At 40.1% G+C, this 19,596-nt stretch overlaps 1 protein-coding gene across 1 annotated transcript in view; it reads left to right on the forward strand.

Moving 5' to 3' along the window:
- gclc (glutamate-cysteine ligase, catalytic subunit) overlaps positions 1 to 18,692 on the forward strand; it is a 72,550-nt gene extending 53,858 nt beyond the window's left edge. Inside the window, exons 14-17 of the mRNA XM_060821587.1 lie at positions 5,044 to 5,125; positions 9,840 to 9,943; positions 16,723 to 16,843; positions 17,863 to 18,692. Coding sequence (XP_060677570.1) covers positions 5,044 to 5,125; positions 9,840 to 9,943; positions 16,723 to 16,843; positions 17,863 to 18,071 — 516 coding nt within the window. The 3' untranslated portion in view covers positions 18,072 to 18,692. The remainder of the gene's footprint in view (positions 1 to 5,043; positions 5,126 to 9,839; positions 9,944 to 16,722; positions 16,844 to 17,862) is intronic.
- Positions 18,693 to 19,596: the final 904 nt, after the last annotated feature.

Genomic DNA, 19,596 nt, shown 5'->3' on the forward strand with positions numbered 1-19,596 from the left:
GCCAGGTAGGAAAGTTGGGTAATCGGTTTAGTAGGAACAGGGTCAGAAATGGAGGAAGTGGTGGATTTAATTGGCAAGATCGAGTACATGGGGAAAATGGGAAGAACCTAGAGAATTCAGCATTAAGGTTTGCTATGTTGAGCAGAGGCAGCTGAATTGAGTAAGTAAATCGTTGGTGAGCTCCTCGAAGTTAAAAGGGCAGGGGAGAGTTGTCATTTAAGAGAATTTGTTTCTCTTGACTGAGGAGAAGCATGTTCTTAAATATTCTATTGTAATGTTCACTTAATATCTAAATGGGCTTCTTAGAATTTTCCCCAACTAGTTATAAATTGCTAGAATAGAGAAGGATGTTAATCTAAGTTCATATTACTGTTTTAATTTTTTAGGAGTAGAGTAGTGCTTTTGGTAGAGAGGTCTGGCAGATTTCTGACAAGCTCATCAAAAACGCAGCAAATTTAGATCCATTGCAACATCTGTCATAGCCATCTATTAACTAAATAGTTGCTAATTTAGGTTCAACAAATATGCTAACTATGACGTTCAAGCGTTGCTGTTCAGCAATCTGGTGTTTTCTGCAGGACAAGAGTTTGAAACAGTCAGAAAAGATATTCATGGACTTTCATTATAATATCTAGCTCTCCTTTTTTGAACTCCTAGTATCTACTTTTTAACAGGACAGGTGGCCTCATCTAATGTAAACATTGGATGTGTCAAAAAGTAACACCAGTATCTACTCTCTATTTGAAGTTTTTTTTTACTCCTTGGTAATTTTTGTTTTTAATTTTTGTCGTTTTTGGTTAGTTGAACATCCCTTTCTTTTTTTTAAAAAAAGGACTTTGAACAAAAATTCATTTTTGCCCTCTAAAGGGGCACTGAGGTTACACACTCAGGATTGAACCTGTTTCTTTAATCATACAATGGGAGAGAGATTGATATTTCACTTCTGCTTATGAAATTCCTCCCTCTCTATTAAGAGTCTGTTCCTGAAGTCTAAACTCATGGGCAAATTGTTCACTTGATTAGGAAGTTAGCTCAGTGGCAGAAGATCAGATTTTTTTTTTGTTCATGGCACGTGGGTGTTGCTGACTAGCCCAGCATTTTGTTACCCATCCTTAATTGTTCTGGGGGAGGTGGTGGTGAGGTGCATTTTTGAGCTGTGCATCTGTTCCCATTGAATTTCTAACCCCACAGGTGAGAGAGGCTGCACCTTTAGAAGAAGCCTTTGTATATAAGTGTAATACATTTTGTAAATGGTACCCACTCCTGCAACTCTGCACTGTGAGGATGGTGGATGAGTGCTAAACCAGCTTTGCTTTTTGCCCTGTTTATTGTCTACTTTGAGTATTCTTGGCAACTGACTTGTACCTGGTAGGTGATGGACAGATTTGGGAGCCTAGCCTCTGACCTTCTCTTGGAATCACGGTATTTATATGCTGTGTCAAGTTGTTTCTGTTGAATGAGACCAGCCCCCACCCCAAAGGATATTGATACAGATGGATTCAGTGATGGTAATCCCATTGAATGCCAAGCAGTGATGGTTAGCTCCTGTCTTATTGAAGATTAGGCATTGGCTAGTGTTTGTGGTGTGGATTTAACTTGTTACTTACCCCAGCCCATACTTTGATGTTGTCAAGGACATGGACTGCTTTAGTATTTGAGCAGTCAAAATGCTGTTGATCGATATTCAATCAGAAAATTTCACCAATTTGGTCCTTATGGTGGAGAGAACATCATTGAAGCAGCTGTAAATGAGTATAGGACACCACCTTGAGGAGCTCTGCAGAGATGTCCTAGGGCTGAAATGATTGATCACAACAATATCCTCCTTCCTTTTGTGCTAGATATGACTCCAATCAGTGCATATTTAATCCTGATTTCCATTGACTTTTGGTTTTGCTAGGGTTCCTTCTGACAATACAAAATTCAATATGACTTTAAAGGGGCAGTGTGACCTTTGCTCAAGAGTTCAGCTGTTTTGTTCATGTTTGGAACAAGGCTGTAATGAGGGCGTGAGCTTCTGTGTCAATGACCAGTTTATTTCTGTGCAAGTATCACTTGATAACACTGATCCTCTCTTGTCTCTCTCTAAGAGTAGATTAGGGCAGTAATTGGCAAAATTGCCTTTGTCCTACTACTTGTGTAATGGGCAATTTTCCATTGTCAAGTAGATGCCAGTATTGTGGTTATACTGAAACCATTTGGCTTGGGTGCATTAGTTCTGGACCAATGATTCAGTACAATTTTCTGCAATGTTTCCAGGACCAATGGTTTTTGTAGTAGTCTTCAGCCATTTCTGGAGTGAATTGACATAGATGAAGACTGCCATCTAGTAAGGCTGGCAACCTCCTCAAGGAGGCAGAGATGGATCATCCACTCAATATCTGGCTGAAGATTGATGCCGATCCTTTGGCTCAATATATCCTCGTGCTGGGTTCCCCATCATTGAAGGTGGGGATATTTATTGATTGTGGGATTGCTTAGCTCTACCTATTGCATACTACTTCCACTGTTTGGTATGCAAGTAGACCTGTATTATAGCTGCTTCAGGATATACCTCCATGTTTAAATATGCCTAGTGATGCTTTTGCCATGCCTTGCTACTACAGTCTTCTTTGAATCAAGATTGATCTCTCTGCTCGATAATGGTAAACTTGGGGATATGATGGACTGTGCGATGGCAGATTGTGTACTTGAATTCTACTGTCACTGATGGGGCCACAACACCATGGGTGCTCTGTTTTGAGTTACTCAATATGTTCCAAGTCTGTCCCGTTTATCAAGATGGTAATGCTACACGATATGATGGAGGGTACTCTTTGCGTCTAGCCATCATTAAAATGTCATAGATTGTGAAAATAAAATATCAAATATAATGGTGGTCTTTATTCATGAAAGAATTACAAAAGTTTAGATGTCATTAAAGTAATTCAAAGGCCTGTTTAGACCATACTTAGAGCAATGGTTCCATCTGGATATTTGGGAGAGATATCTTGGCTTGGAAGAAGCCAGCAGAGATTTATTAGAATGATACCAGAACTCCAAAGCTTGCTTCTGAGGAAAGATGAGACATGATCTGAATTATGAACAGAAAATGCTGGAAATACTCAGCATGGAGTAGCCTTTCTGGACAGAAAAATTAATGTTTCTGATCAACATGAGCGTTTTGATTTTAGTGTCTGTCATTGCAGTATTTTGCTTTAACACAGCCTCTGGGTGCAATCCTTGGAATTTAACTGAAATGAATTGATTTCTTTTATTTTATATGATGTTAAGGGGAACTGCAGATTGAGATCGAATTCTTATGTGGACTTTATTTAAAATGTAGCCATACTTCTCAGGAGGAAATCTAAGAAACACTATACATGTTAAATGTGGTAATCTTTTTTGGTACATTCTTTTTAGCTAGCAACAAATGAGTCTATCAGTAATTTTTAAGGTGGATATATGGGATTGAATTAGAAATCGTATGTTCTGAATGAATAATGGAAGAGGTTTGCAAAGCTAAATGTTCCACTGTTGTCCCTAAGTTCCCATGACCCAAATCAATGATATGAGGAGCATTGCCGCAAGTAAGAATTCAAATGACCTGATAGCTGACATTTTCTCATGCAGACACAAAAGAAAGCACTGCAAGCGCGGAATACTTACTAACTGTAGCAGCCTCCTGAGAAAGTGTGACATTTCTGGCCTCTGACCTTTTCAGGTCACAGACCTTTCTTTTGTACTGCAGGCTTCCGAGTGGCCACCAGGTTCAGGAATATTGATATATCTTTACTACATTTGTCTCCTCCTAACCATTGAGTGCATAACTGTCACTTAAGCTAAATATGTTAGTGTAATATGTCATTGTGCAGATAATACACTTTAGTTTTTATATTGGAACATAAGAACTGGGAACAGGAATAAGCAATTCAGCTCCTTTCGTCTACTCTGCCATTTTAATGCATTCATGGCTAACCTCATCTTGGCTTCAACTAAACTTTGCTGTCTGGAATCAATCGCATGAGTCTCCTCTGAAATGATTTCAAATCAGCTACATCTCTGCATGAGGGGACCAAAGTTCTAATGCCTTGTGCATTTGCAGCAACACTTTCCTACTTTTAATATGTTTCGTTCAGCAATAAATGCCAAAATTCCATTTGACTTCCTTTATTACCGCCTGGATTTACATACTAGTTTTCTACGATTCATGTATAAAGCCATCCAGATTCTTCTGCACCAAAGCTGAAAATGTGTTGCTGGAAAAGCGCAGCAGATCAGGCAGCATCCAAGGAGCAGGAGATTCAACCTTTCAGGCATAAGCCCTTCTTCAGGAATGAGGAAAGTGTGTCCAGCAGGCTAAGATAAATGGTAGGGAGGAGGGACTTGGGGGAGGGGCGATGGAGATGCGATAGGTGGAAAGAGGTCAGGATGAGGGTGATAGGCCGGAGTGGGGTGGGGGCAGAGAGGTCAGGAAGAAGATTGCAAGTTAGGAGGGCGGTGCTGAGTTCGAGGGTTGGGACTGAGACAAGGTGGGGGGAGGGGAAATGAGGAAACTGGAGAAATCTGAGTTCATCCCTTGTGGTTGGAGGGTTCCTAGGCGGAAGATGAAGCGCTCTTCCTCCAACCGTCGTGTTGTTATGGTCTGGCGATGGAGGAGTCCAAGGACCTGCAAGTCCTTGGTGGAGTGGGAGTGGGAGGGGGAGTTAAAGTGTTGAGCCACGGGTTGGATGGTCCGGGTGTCCCAGACGCCAGTCCGAGTGTCAGAGAACACCTCTGGGACACTCGGACACTTGGTAGTTTTGCCTTGTGAAATTCAAGCTTTTGTGTCTTGTCCACCATTCTAGCAGGTTTTGTTTTTGTTCATCTTTATGAAGTTAATGGTATGGAACATGTAGTGAAGATACAGTGGCAAGTACAGAACTTTCAAAGATGACTACAATTTTGAAAGTAGCTTGATAATTCGAATGGGGGGGGGGGTGCATTCAACTCTGTCAGAGCACTTTGAAATCAGAATTTGATTTGAACTAAATGTTAAAATCTTAAACATTTGTATTGGCCTAGGTGGATGAGAACTTAATTGTGGCTCAAAAGCGTGATGCTGTACGCCAAGGGATGTTCTACTTCAGGAAAGATATTTATAAAGGTAAGTGCTGGGAATCTTTTGATGTATTTCAGTCAGTAGTGTAATACGTTCTAGAAGTCACCTGAATTATTTTAAAGTCTAATTTATTGGAATGTACCATCTAAAAGTGTTATTTGCACATTATGAATGTCAGATTAGTGTCCCTAATAAAAAGGAAATAGTATGGACGCTGGAAGTCTGAAACAAACACCGAACACTGTAGAAACTCAGGTCTAGCAGCATCTGTGGTGAAAGAAACAACGTTTCAAGCCCAGTATGGTGATACTTCAGAACTGATGTGGTTCTGTTCGCAGAGCTGGGAGTTTTTGTTGCAAACGTTTCGTCCCCTTTTCTAGGTGACCTCCTCAGTGCTTGGGAGCCTCCTGTGAAGCGCTTCTGTGATGTTTCCTCCAGCACTTATAGTGGCTTGTCTCTGCTGCTTCCGGTTGTCAATTGCTGTCTGCTGCAGTGGCTGATATTTTGGGTCCTGGTTGATGTATTTGCTGATAGAATCTGTGGATGAGTGCCATGCCTCTAGGAATTCCCTGGCTGTTCTCTGGCTTGTCCTATAATGGTAGTGTTGTCCCAGTCGAATTCATGTTGTTTGTCATCTGCGTGTGTGGCTACTAAGGATAGCCGGTCGTGTCGTTTCGTGGCTAGTTGGTGTTCATGGATGCGAGTTGTTAGCTGTCTTCCTGTTTTGTCCTATGTAGTGTTTTGTGCAGTCCTTGCATGGGATTTTGTACACTACGTTGGTTTTGCTCATGCTGGGTGTCGAGTCCTTTGTCCTGGTTAGTTGTTGTCCGAGAGTGGCTGTTGGTTTGTGTGCTGTTATGAGTCCTAGTGGTCGCAGCAGTCTGGCTGTCAGTTCGGAAATGCTCCTAATGTATGGTAGTGTGGTTAGTCCTTTGGGTTGTGGCATGTCCTCGTTCCGTTGTCTTTCCCTTAGGCATCTGTTGATGAAATTGCGCGGGTATCCGTTTTTGGTGAATACCTTGTATAGGTGTTCTTCTTTCTCTTTTTGCAGTTCTGGTGTGCTGCAGTGTGTTGTGGCCCTTTTGAATAGTGTCCTGATGCAACTTCGCTTGTGTGTGTTGGGGTGGTTGCTTTCATAGTTCAGGGCTTGGTCTGTATGTGTGGCTTTCCTGTCTATCTTTGTGGTGAATTCTCCGTTCGGTGTTCTCTGTACCATCACGTCTAGGAATGGGAGCTGGTTGTCCTTTTCTTCCTCTCTCGTGAATCGGATTCCTGTGAGTGTGGCATTGATGATCCAGCATGTGTTCTTTATTTCTGTGTTTTTTAATGATTTACAAAGGTGTCGTCCACATATCTGACCCAGAGTTTGGGTTGTATTTGCGGTAAGATTGTTTGTTCTAACCTTTTGCATTACTGCTTCTGCCATGAGTCCAGAGATCGGTGAGCCCATGGGTGGTCCGTTGATTTGTTCGTATATCTGGTTGTTGAATGTGAAGTGTGTTGTGAGGCACAGGTCCAGTAGTTTAAGTATGCCGTCTTTGTTAATAGGTCAACGTCCTGTTATCTGTTCTGTATGTCCAGCAGGTTGGATATTGTTTCTCTGGCTAGGGTTTTGTCGATAGAGGTGAACAGTGCTGTTACATCAAATGAGGCCATGGTTTCTTCCTTGTCTATGTGTATATTTCTGATGATGTCCAAGAATTCTTGTGTTGACTATAAAGAGCGTCTGGATCCGCTGATCAGATGTTTCAGTTTCTGCTCTAGCTCTTTAGCCAGTTTGTGTGATGGTGTCCCTGGTAGTGATACTATGGGTCTGAGTGGGATGTATGGTTTGTGTACTTTAGGTAGTCCATAGAATCTGGGGGTGTTGTTGCTTTCTGGTTTCATTCTTTGTAGGTCAGACCTGGTTATCTGTCTGTTTCTTTTTGTAGATTCCTCAGTATGTTGTTTATCCTATTGGTGAGCTGTGAGGTGGGGTCAGATTCCCTCTTTTGGTAGGTGTTGGTATCTGCAAGTAGTTGTTGAGCCTTTTGGATGTACTCTGGTTTGTCCAGTATGACCGTCATTCTGCCTTTGTCTGCTGGAAGTATGATTATGTTCTTATCATTTCTTAGTGATTTTAGTGTTTCTTTCTCCTTGGTGTTGAGGTTGTGTGTTTGTCTTTTCCTTGTTATCAGAGGTACAATACTTTGTCTCACTGTTTGTTGTGTCTCTTCTGTCAATCCATTGTTCCTGAGTGTGCATTCTAGTGCTGCTAGGGAATCTGCTGTCTTGGCGTCCCTGTGGTTGTAGTTGAGTCCCTTGGCCAGTATTGTTCTTTCCGTGTCTGTGAGCTGTCTGTAGAGAGGTTTTTAACCGGAATGAAACTGGAAAGCAACAACACCCCCAGATTCTATGGGCTACCTAAAGTTCACAAACCAGACATCCCGCTCAGACCCATAGTATCACTATCAGGGACACCATCTCACAAATTGGCTAAAGAGCTACAGCAGAAACTGAAACACCTGATCAGCGGATCCAGACACTCTATACAGTCAACACAAGAATTCTTGGACATCATCAGAAATATACATATAGACAAGGAAGAAACCATGGTCTCATTCGATGTAACAGCACTGTTCACCTGTATCGACAAAACCCTAGCCAGAGAAACAATATCCAACCTGCTGGACATACAGAATAGACAACAGGACATTGAACCTATTAACAAAGACTGCATATTTAAACTACTGGACCTGTGCCTCACAACACACTTCACATTCAACAACCAGATATACAAACAAATCAACGGACCACCCATGGGCTCACCGATCTCTGGACTCATGGCAGAAGCAGTAATGCAAAGGTTAGAACAAACAATCTTACCGCAAATACAACCCAAACTCTGGGTCAGATATGTGGAAGACACCTTTGTAATCATTAAAAACACAGAAATAAAGAACACATGCTGGATCATCAACGCCACACTCACAGGAATCCGATTCACGAGAGAGGAAGAAAAGGACAACCAGCTCCCATTCCTAGACGTGATGGTACAGAGAACACCAAACGGAGAATTCACCACCAAGATATACAGGAAAGCCACACACACAGACCAAGTCCTGAACTATGAAAGCAACCACCCCAACACACACAAGCGAAGTTGCATCAGGACACTATTCAAAAGGGCCACAACACACTGCAGCACACCAGAACTGCAAAAAGAGAAAGAAGAACACCTATACAAGGTATTCACCAAAAACGGATACCCGCGCAATTTCATCAACAGATGCCTAAGGGAAAGACAACGGAACGAGGACATGCCACAACCCAAAGGACTAACCACACTACCATACATCAGGAGCATTTCCGAACTGACAGCCAGACTGCTGCGACCACTAGGACTCATAACAGCACACAAACCAACAGCCACTCTCGGACAACAACTCACCAGGACAAAGGATCCGATACCCAGCATGAGCAAAACCAACGTAGTGTACAAAATCCCATGCAAGGACTGCACAAAACACTACATAGGACAAACAGGAAGACAGCTAACAACCCGCATCCATGGACACCAACTAGCCACGAAACGACACGACCGGCTATCCTTAGTAGCCATGCACGCAGATGACAAACAACATGAATTCGACTGGGACAACACTACTATTATAGAGCCAGCCAAACAGAGAACAGCCAGGGAATTCCTAGAGGCATGGCACTCATCCACTGATTCTATCAACAAACACATCGACCAGGACCCAAAATACCGGCCACTGCAGCGGACAGCAACTGACAACCGGAAGCGGCAGAGCCAAGCCACTATAAATGTTGGAGGAAACATCACGGAAGCGCTTCACAGGAGGCTCCCAAGCACTGAGGATGTCACCTAGAAAGGGGACGAAACGTTTGCAACAAAAACTCCCAGCTCAGCGAACAAAACCACAACAACGTGCACCCGAGCTACAAATCTTCTCCCAAACTTTGAACTTCAGAACTGAGTTAGAATTTGGTTCGTTTATTTCGTACATCTGTTGGCTAAAATTTGAAGGCAGCACATCAATAAGCCTGGTAAAAATTCCACCTGTGAATCCCATTGTTTTTTTAACAATATTATGAGATGATGCTATATAGGTCATTCTGCTATAATGTGCGTTTTGTTAATGCACATTCGCTTTAACGCGATTGATAAACTGTGGGCACCGTCTCTTAAAGTGCAAGCTTTTAAAGCGTGTATTGGTTATGACATGGTTCTGGTCCCATTAGTTTAAATAGTGCTGCTACTACGTGGTTTCCTTAACACGGGATTGTATGAGAACAGAATTACCATGTTTATAGCAGAACTGACTGTACACCTATGCCATTAGAGAAAATGTAATTGTAAAATTTCATCTTTTATTTTGTCTGAAATGCCTAATGTTATGAATTGATTACACACAAACTCAGTACAAGAAAGTTGTTTTGTTCAAAGAAGCAAAGCAAACTGGATTTGAGAAGTTAGATACTCTGAAATAGTTAACCTGACTAACATACTGTGTGATTCATATCTCCATTGCATGTAATTTGCAGCTTATTGGATTCTAAGGAAAAAGCTTACAAGTAAATTGTGATCCTAAAACATGGAATTGTGTTGTTGCCTGCCTAATGATACATTATTTTGCTTCCTTCAGTTTCAACAATACTTGAATTTGTGTTGAAATCTGCTATAAAGCTGCATTTATTTTTCAGTTAAGGTTAATTGGGTGTGTATTTTCCTAATTCTGTGGCTCTGTCACCCTAGCTGGCAACCCAGTTGTCGATGGCTGTGCTCGTACACAAAATGGGATTGATTTGGATTCGGAAGAATATGCATTAATGAGCATAGATACCATTATTAATGGAAAGGTAGGTATAAATGCTCCTTGCATTAGTCTGTTATGATTTGCAGAAATGTTGCCATTCAGAATGTAATTTAAAATTAGCTTTAGCTTTATGCTTCAGAACCCAGACTGGTTGGGTCTCGTTTGTTAGTTTTATTTTCCAAAACTGAGGTAATTGGTTGATTTCTCCACCTGCCAATCTTCTCTTATCAATATCTTGAATCTGTGCGTGGTTCAACTACTTGTATGTGAAAGTTTTGTTTAAAAAATTATTGTGGAATATGGTCTTTACAGGCTGGGCCAGAATTTGTTGTCTATCCCTAATTATCCTTGAAGTGGTGATTAAAGTGCCTTATTGAACCACAGCAGTTCTTGTGCTGAAGGTAGAACCAAGATGCTGTTGGATGGGAATTCCAGGATTTTGAAACAGTAATTGTGAAAGAACAGCAATATATTTTCAAGTCTGGATGTTGAGCACCTTTTTGAGGGGAGTTTGCTGGTGCTGGTGTTCCCATGTATTTGTTGCCATTGTTCTTCTAGCTGGAAGTGGTCATAGTTCTGGAAGATCCAGTCCAAGGATCTTCAGTGTAGTTTTGCAGTGCAACTTGTAGATTGTCAGTAGCAGCACTGCATACAGAGTGGTGGAGTGACATGTGCCACATCCAGAAATAATTGAGCAAGTTGCACTGACTTGGATGTTATTTTTTTTGAGTCCTGTTAGAACTACATTCATCAAGGTAAGTGGGAGTATTCCATCACACTCCTAACTTGTGCCTTGTAAATGGTCGACAGACTTTGGGGAGTCAGGAGGGTTAAAATCATTTCCTCTATTCCTGATGAAGGGCTTTTGCCCGAAACGTCGATTTTCCTGCTCCTCAGATGCTGCCTGACCTACTGTGCTTTTCCAGCACCACTATGATCTAGACTTTGGGGAGTCAGGAGGTGAGTTAATCACTGTAAGATTCCTAGCCTCTGACCTGCACTTGTGGCCACTGTTTATATAAAAAGACCAGTTCAGTTCCTGGTCAACGGTAACTGTCAGGATGTTGATTTAGTGGTAGATTCAGTGATCATAATGCCAGTGAGTGTCAAGGGGCAATGGTTATATTATCTCTTTATTGGAGCTTTTTGTTTCCATGTGCCACTTTTCAGCCCAAGTCCTCGCTATTATCCATGTCTTATTGAAGATGGTTAGGCCTTATACACTGCTTTGAGGAACTCCTGCATTGATTTCCTGGAGCTGAGCTGACAGACTTCCAACGACCACAATCATAATCCAGTGTGCCAGGTGTGATTCCAGTCAGCAAAGAGTTGACTCCAGTTTTGCTTAGGTTCCTTACTGCCACACTAGGTCTAATGCGACCTTGGTCAAGGGCTGTCACTTCTGGAAGCTAACTGTTTTGTCCATGTTTGAATCAAGATATGTATTGATGAGGTCAGAAGCTGAGTGGCCCTGGTGGAACCCAAACTGGTGTCAATGAGCAGCTGTTGCTTGATAGCACTGTTTAAAAGTACCTTCCATCATTGAGAGTAGACTGGAGCAGTAATTGGCTGGGTTGGATTTGTTATGCTTTCTGTGTACAAGATGTACCTGGGCAATGTTCTACAATTTCCGGTAGGTGACCGTCTTTAACTTTTACTGGAACAGCTCTGGTAGGGTTATACAGGTTATGGATCACAAGTCTTCAGTACGGTTATAGAATATTGTCAGGGCCATAGCCTCTATTATCTAATCCTCCGTCCATATCTTGATATGGTATGAAGTGAATGGAATTGGTAAAAGATTGGCATGTGAGATGCTGGGGACCTCGGTGGTGGGGAACCGCAAGGGCAATTTGGATCATCCACTTACCTCTTCTGACTGAAAATTTGCTGAAGCATTCGCAACTTGCCTTTTGCATTGATTTTCTGGACTATCCCATTATTGAGGATAGAGATACTTGTGGGTGCCTTCCTCCTCCAGGGAGTTTCGTTTGTCCACCATTATTCACGATTGGATAGAGCAGGACTGCAGAGTTTAGATCTGATCTGTCAGTTGTCGGATTACTTAGTTCTGCCAGTCACTATACTTCTGCTGATTTGACATGCAAGTAGTCCTATTATGGACCTCATTTTGTTGGTGTGTCTGATAATGCTCCTGCAATGCCCTCCTGCACTGTTTTTGAATCAGGTTTGATTCTCTGGCTTAATGGTAATGATAGAGTTGCAAATATGCTGAGTCATGAAGTTGCAGATTGTGTTGGAGTACATTTGCTGCTGATAATCCACAGTGCTTCATGGAGGCACAGTCTTGAGTTGCTAGATCTGTTTGATGTCTGTCCCATTTAGCGTAGTAATCATGCCGTGCAATGCATTGTAAGGTATTTTAAGTATGAAGTCAGTGTTTTATCTCCGAGGACTGTACAGTCATTGTTCTTGCCAATACAATCATGGACAGATGCATCTGCGGCAGGCAGATTGGTGAAGATGAGGTCAAATGTATGTTTTCCTCTTATTGGTTCCCTCACCACCTGCTGCAGACCCAGTCTAGCAACTTGTGCTTTTAAGACCCAGCCAACCTGATCTATAGTGCTGCTGCTAAGCTTCTTGATAATGGACATTGAAATATCCCCAACCAAAGTACATTCTGCGCCCTTGCCACCCTCCGATATCCTCAATATCAAATACTGTGCTTCGTCTGAGTGTTGTGACCAGCAAAAGGAGGATGGTACAAGACCCGAGGGTTCCTTCCCCATATCTGCCCTCATGGCTTGAGACCACATGGAGTCAATGTGGATGATTTCCCCAGGGCAACTACCTCTTGACTGTTTTTGTTTGTCACTGTGTCACCACTTCTGCTGAGTCTGCCCTGCCAGTCAGAAAGGACATTTCTTAGGATGGTGTCTGGGACATTGACTTAAAGGTATAATTTTGAGAGTATTACTGTCAGGCTGCTGTTTTGTCTACTCTGAGACAATTCTCCAATTTTGGCACTAGACCCCAGATATTAGTGAGGAGCACTTTGCAGAGTCGACAGGGCTGTTTTTGCTGTGAGTGTTTCTGGTGCCTAGTTCAGTGTTAGCTGATCAGTCCAGTTTTGGTCCTCTTTAGAAAATCTCAAAAGGGAAAAAATTTGTGATAGGATGAGGTGGCTTGCTAAGCTTTTGAGGACAGTGGAGAGTCAACTGCACTGAATTATATTCACAGAACAGGAGTACTTAGCAGTCTATCACTTGATATTTTTGGTGCTGTTTCTACTGTTACTACTTAATTGTTTGTAGAACATCCTTGACTGTGCTTTAAGATTTCCAGGAAAGCAAAAGTACTACAGTTTTATTTTAGAATGTAGATAAACATAGTCTCAGAAAGGAGCATCACTAATTATAATTCCCATTCTCTGACCAAACTCTGGACTTTGTACATGCATACAAATATAGTACTGCTTGGTGGGCTCAGGGCTTCAGCTGCTTCAATTGAGAAAATGATACATTTTTCAGAGTTTGGTTCATGTAGTATGAACAAGCTGCTTTCAGGAATCATAGAATTCCTCCTGTGTGGAAACAGGCCCTTCAGCCCAACAAGTGCACCCTGATCCTCTGAAGAGTAACATACCAGACCCATTCCCCTACAATTACCCCTGACTAATGCACATAACCTACAGTTCCCTGAACACTCTGGGACAATTTAGCATGGCTAATTCACCTAACTTGCACTTCTTTTGGATTATGGGAGGAAACCGGAGCACCCACAGGAAATCCACGCAGGCACTGGGAGAACGTGCAAACTCAACACAGTCAACCAAGGCTGGAACTGAACCCAGCACTGTGGGACAGCAGTGCTAACCATTTGAGTCACTGTGTCGCCATGCAGTGAATTTTTTTTCTCTGCTGAATTCTTCATGTCCTTAGAATGAAACATGCAATGCAACTCTGGCCAAAAATCAGTTGGAAAAGGTGGAATGACAAATGTTAAGAGTATGGTATGTGACACTAATTTAATGGATTTTTAAAGGTGTGCAGGAAATAGGAATACTGGAGTTTAAAAAACCTCCATGGAGTGCAGAGCATTGGAAGTTATTGTGTCAAAGCTGTTTCTTTAACAAAATTATGCTGTCCTTGGCTTCTTTTTTGAGAGGCTGTAAAAGAGAGAGACTCGGACTCAAAAGTCTGAGGTTGAAGGGTTTTAGGGCCAGTATGATTATAGCTAACCGATACTGCCTCAGACAGAAGGTTTAAGTTTTTAAAAAAACACACTTGTGCAAGGAAAATAGTGGCCAGTTCTCCCAGCTCAGCTTTTCCTCTGGTTTGGTTTTTAACAGTAGTGTTGTGAAGCTGCTGGACCCAAAGAAGTAAGTCCATGCTGACTCTATCTCTGGGTCTGTCTCCTCTCCTGTAAGATCCTGTTTGATTTTGCCATTTGTGTTTACAGAGATTTGTTGCAAGTATTGGGAATAGCATTCTTAACTTATGATCTGTTGGGTTTCTGGATAGGTTAAGTTATGCTGTATTGTGTTCTTTTTTTTGTTTCATTTGGTAATCTTGTAAATAAATTATTTTGTTTAAAACTATATAGTTTGACCAGCTGCATCCTTCCTGGAATCTGTTACACCTGCTTAAAACAACTACCAATGTTAGGGTCATGGGCTACTTTCTTGAAATGTTCTGAGGGTGTCTGGCCTGGTCCATAACATTACTGCTGCCAGGTGCTCCATAGCTCAATGTTGAAATAATGTTTTTAAATATGGAGCTTAGAGAAGAATGTTGAAATGGCAAAAGCAGTTGTTAAATATTTTAAATTGTGCTGACTAGAAAATGAAAACGCATTAAGGTCATGAAGCCCATAACATTCTAGAATGTATCCAGAATATTTTGAACCAGGGTATTCTAGATTTACTAATGAGCTGGGAATAATTAATATGAAAGTAGGAGAGAATCTAGTGTACAGTGGTCATAACATGATCGGATTTTTAAGCTTAGTGTTCTCAAATTTAAGTAAGGCTCACTTCAATGAGGTGAAGAATAGGTTGCGCAAATTGAACTAAAGTAACTGCAGAAATGTTAAAGGCATTAAAAGCTATTTAATGCAAACCAATTACAATCCTAAGCTCAAGTATAAAATATCTATTTGTACAATTGATTAACAATCATTACATTTCAGAAAAAGATTATTAAATTAAAGGCGATAACTTCATAAATGCCAAAAAAAATCTAGTTAATCTGAGGAAATAATAAAAGTCAAAAACTATATGATGGTAAAGATATAGGTTCATGATTGATAATGTAATTATTACAATTGTTTACAATATTGTCATTTGAGAAAATAGGTTGTAAAATCAATTAAATTTTTAGTTCTTGGAAGATTTGACTTGTTTTTATTCAATACATTAACAAGTCATGTGATAAAACTAAACAATTAGCAATAACCAGGAAAGTTAATAGATTAGATTCCCTGCAGTGTGGAAGCAGACCATTTGGCTCCACACTAACCCTCCAAAGAGTAACCACCCAGACCCATTCCCCTACATTTACCCCTGACTAATGCACCTAACACTATATGGGCAATTTAGCATGGCCAATTCACCTGACCTGCATATTTTTGGACTCTGGGAGGAAACCGGAGCACCCGGAGGAAATCCATGCCGACACAGGGAGAATGTGCAAACTCCACACAGGCAATCACCCAGGACTGAAATCGAACCTGGGTCCCTGGCATTGTGAGGCAGCAGTGCCAACCACTGAGCTAAGGTTTTAGCTGTGTTGTTTACAGTGCAGAGAAAGGTGGGCCAGAAGCAGTTTAATCAAGAAAGGAAAAAATCCATGATAGCAAAGGTCATGTCTTGTAGCAATTTCCAAACAGCCATGGCGGGTAAAATTCCTGAAGCTTAGACATCATAGGGAATAAAGCTTTGTTCCAGAAACACAAAGCTGTAAATGTGTCAGGGAACTAAACCCTGTAGTTTGTATCTGTTTTTAAGAGGGAATGTGATAAAATACTAGTGATAAATGAGACTAAACATTAATTTGAGGAATTTTCTGGATTCAATGAGTGGTAAGGGATGAAGAAACAGAATCAAATTAGCTAAACCCACAACACCTTATGGTTTCCACCATGGGGTATTAAATATGCAGTTAAAAGAATTTCAAAAAAAAAAATTCTCAGTTTGGATACTGCATCTCAAGAAGGATATGTTCAAGGGAATGTGCTACAGATTCACTGAAATGATGCAGTAGCTTCTGTTAAATTTGAGAACAATTAGAATAACTTGTATTCTTTAGTAAAGAAAGTGTTAATTTAGCTTCATAATGTTTAATGAATTTCATTGGATAACTACAAAAACAACATGACAATAACAATGTTAGAGCATTTTGTTTGTGAAATTGGGAAGCACACTAGATTCTACAGAAGCAGAAACTTGGAACTCTTCCCACACCATGGACAGTAGATAATTGAAACTTTCAAAGCAGAGGTTTTTATTTTGTAAAAAAGTGTCATAGGATATGAGGCAACAATAAAAACAAAATTAAGGTATCAATCATCTGTAACCCAAGTAAATAGTTGTACATAACCAAGCAAGGCTCTTTATTTTCCAACTATCCAATCATAGTGATGTTCATCAATGGATATAGGCTGTGTAAATTGTTGATGCGGGCATTATAAACACTTCCATTAACATGCCAAATATATTACTGAAAAGTTCACTTTTTTGTTAAAGAAATTTGCCTTTTATATGGCAACTTTGGAATGCAGACTCTTCACAGTTCAATTTGTAATTTGATGAAATGCTGAGATTCATGAGACTTTCCCAATTCTGATTTTGATTTGCAGGAAGGAGTTTTTCCAGGTTTAATTCCAATTATAAACAGTTACCTTGAAAACATGGAAGTAGATGTGGATACACGGTGCAGCATTTTAAACTACCTCAAACTCATCAGAAAGCGAGCTTCAGGTGAAGTTTTAACTTTTTTAATGTATTGGTGTACTGTAACTGGAATTGCGGTCAGCACAAAAAGGTCTAATTATATTTATCTGTACATTTATGTTTGTTGGGTTTATAGCACTTGTCATTTTTTGGGCTATTCTGTTGTAAAATAAAAATTGAAAAATATCTGCACTCTATTGGCTTCTTGAGCAAATTCAATTTTAATTCTGTTCATTTATTATAAGTGGTAGGGTGGGGGGGTGGAGGTGGAAAGAAACATTAAGGTACATTGCCACTTTTAAGGTATTTCTGTATCAACATCAACACCTGAAAAGATACAGTAAATGATAGACCATGATAGTTCACAGTTTGATATGAATTATTTTGTCTCTCAAGCACCTGGCATGTAAGGTCTCTTTTTTTTCAGTTTTTGCATTCTATTTGTATGTGAATTTAGACTAGCATATTTGTGGAGTTGGTGGATATGTGGTTGTCTCCAAACTGTAGGGGTATTGGGAGGACAGGGAGAAAGGAAATCTGAAGAGAATTGCTTCTTTAAAAAAGTCATCAATTATGAGAAAGCGAATTTCTCATTTCTGAACATTTGTGGTATGTGGGGTGGCTCTGGCAAAGCCAGCATTTGTTGTCTGCCCCTAATTGTCCCTGGACTGAGTAGTGTACTGGGCCTTTGATCGGGCACTTGCATGTCACCCACATTGCTATGGGTCTGGAGACTCATCTCGACCAGACTAGGTAAAGCTGGCAAATTTCCATCCCTAAAGGATATTCGTGATGCAGTTGAGTTTTTGCAAAAATCATTAATTTTTATGGCTGTCATTACTGACACTAGCTTTTTTGTGTGGAATTATTACTGGAATTTAATTTTCACAAGCTGCCATGCTAGAATTGGAAACCAGCTCCCCAGGTTAGCTAGATTTAAGTGTCCAGTGACACTTTTCGTTATGTTGCTATCTTCGTACATCTCTCATGGTTCAAAGGATAAAAAAATCCATACTTGCACTGAAATTGTTTGGTTTTTTTTGCAGGAGAACTGATGACTGCAGCATGTTGGTTGAGGAAGTTTGTTTCTGATCATCCTGACTATAAGCAAGATAGTGTTGTGACTGAAAAAATCAACTATGATCTAATGATGAACTGTGACCAAATTGCAAAGGGGTTATGTGACTGCCCAAAATTAATTGGAGTACCAATCAGCAAACCAAAATACTCTGATGGCAAGCACAACACCGTTTGATATAATGGCATTGTGTACCTTTAATGTTTATCATACAGATTTTGCATGGAAAAGAGACCACGAATGTGCACAAACTAATGAACAGGGCCAACTATTTAAATCAAATCTTTATTTTATTGATTGTTTAAATCAGTGCAGATTTGTGCATTGCAGTTGTCAGATGACCTGTAAGCTACATGTACATATATTGTTTTTAGATTAACAATGTATTTTTAATACACTCTAACATGGGTTGTTGCACAAAATTCTGCTGTAGATACAAATGGAGAAATGTACTTTGTATATATAACTTTCTTACCACAAATTTCATTGCATTTTATTCATTGTAAATGTACTGAATAAATTGCTTAGATCATGTAAGAATAAATGAACTCTAGATGTTTATATTGAATGTTTTTGTTTTTGTTGATTTGACTAAAAGAAATTACTAACTTTGTTGTGTCCACATTGTGTAAAATATCTGCATTGTGGTTTACATTTTGTAAGGACTTTGTCAAAGTTTAAATTGATTGCATTGTTTCATAAGTGAGTTCAGTAGATATTCATGGTTTTCACAGTGAGAAAATGAAATGAATCAAGGAGGTGGAATTGTAATTGTAATAAATTCACTCTGGAAATTGATTGGACTAAATGCTGTATTAACATACACAAACCTTTTTGGTAGATATTGCTTACTGCTGAACTTAATCTACTTGCTCCTAACTCAATTTGTAATTTGTAACCATTTGAGAACTGCTGGTAACTAGATTTTGTTTACATGTTAAATTTCTGCCTGCCTCAGCACCTAATTTTCTATGGTATTAACTACCTTTTACCTTTGCTGCTACCTCACAGAAATCTGTCTTTGCTGCTTTAGTTTTGACTAAAGCTAGTTTCCTTGTCCGAATAATTCATCAGTTTTCAGTTGATTCGATACTACCTACCTCTTTAGAAATCTTATTGTTGAGATTTGGGAGCAGAAGTAGACTATTCGGTCCATCACATCTGCTGCATCACTTAGATGAGTGGTCACCGGAAAAGCAGTTCACTAATTAAGTCTGCATCAGGCTAGAAAGTGTATTTTTAAACTTACTGCTCTTCACGACTTTTGCTTGTATGAAGGGGTTATTTAGTCCAGTTAGCTTTTCAGCTTTTGAGGGGTGACCTTCAAGCCTTTATATAAAGTATTCAACTGAGGACATTGATGTATTTTGTTATGAGGCTTCAGAATCGAAGGCAACAGTACCATTTTACTACTTAGTCTTTGAAAATCTGAGTAGAAATTGCAACTAATTTTGGTGTATCCAACAATGATTATTCTAACATTCTTAAATCTTTTCTGAATTTGATGGTAAATTTGAACTCTTGTGGGTTTACATGATTCTTGTCCGTATCTATATCTAATATAATTGGGATAAAATGGATGGAATTGCATATCGGGCTTTCTAGATAAGATACTGATGAACAATGATTAATTTTTGATTTTTCTTGTACAAATGTTTCCTAAACCTCAATGACTCCAAGCCCCATGACAGTTGATGTAGTT

Source organism: Hemiscyllium ocellatum, chromosome 3, assembly GCF_020745735.1.
Source record: "Hemiscyllium ocellatum isolate sHemOce1 chromosome 3, sHemOce1.pat.X.cur, whole genome shotgun sequence".
Classification (NCBI taxonomy): Eukaryota; Metazoa; Chordata; class Chondrichthyes; order Orectolobiformes; family Hemiscylliidae; genus Hemiscyllium; species Hemiscyllium ocellatum.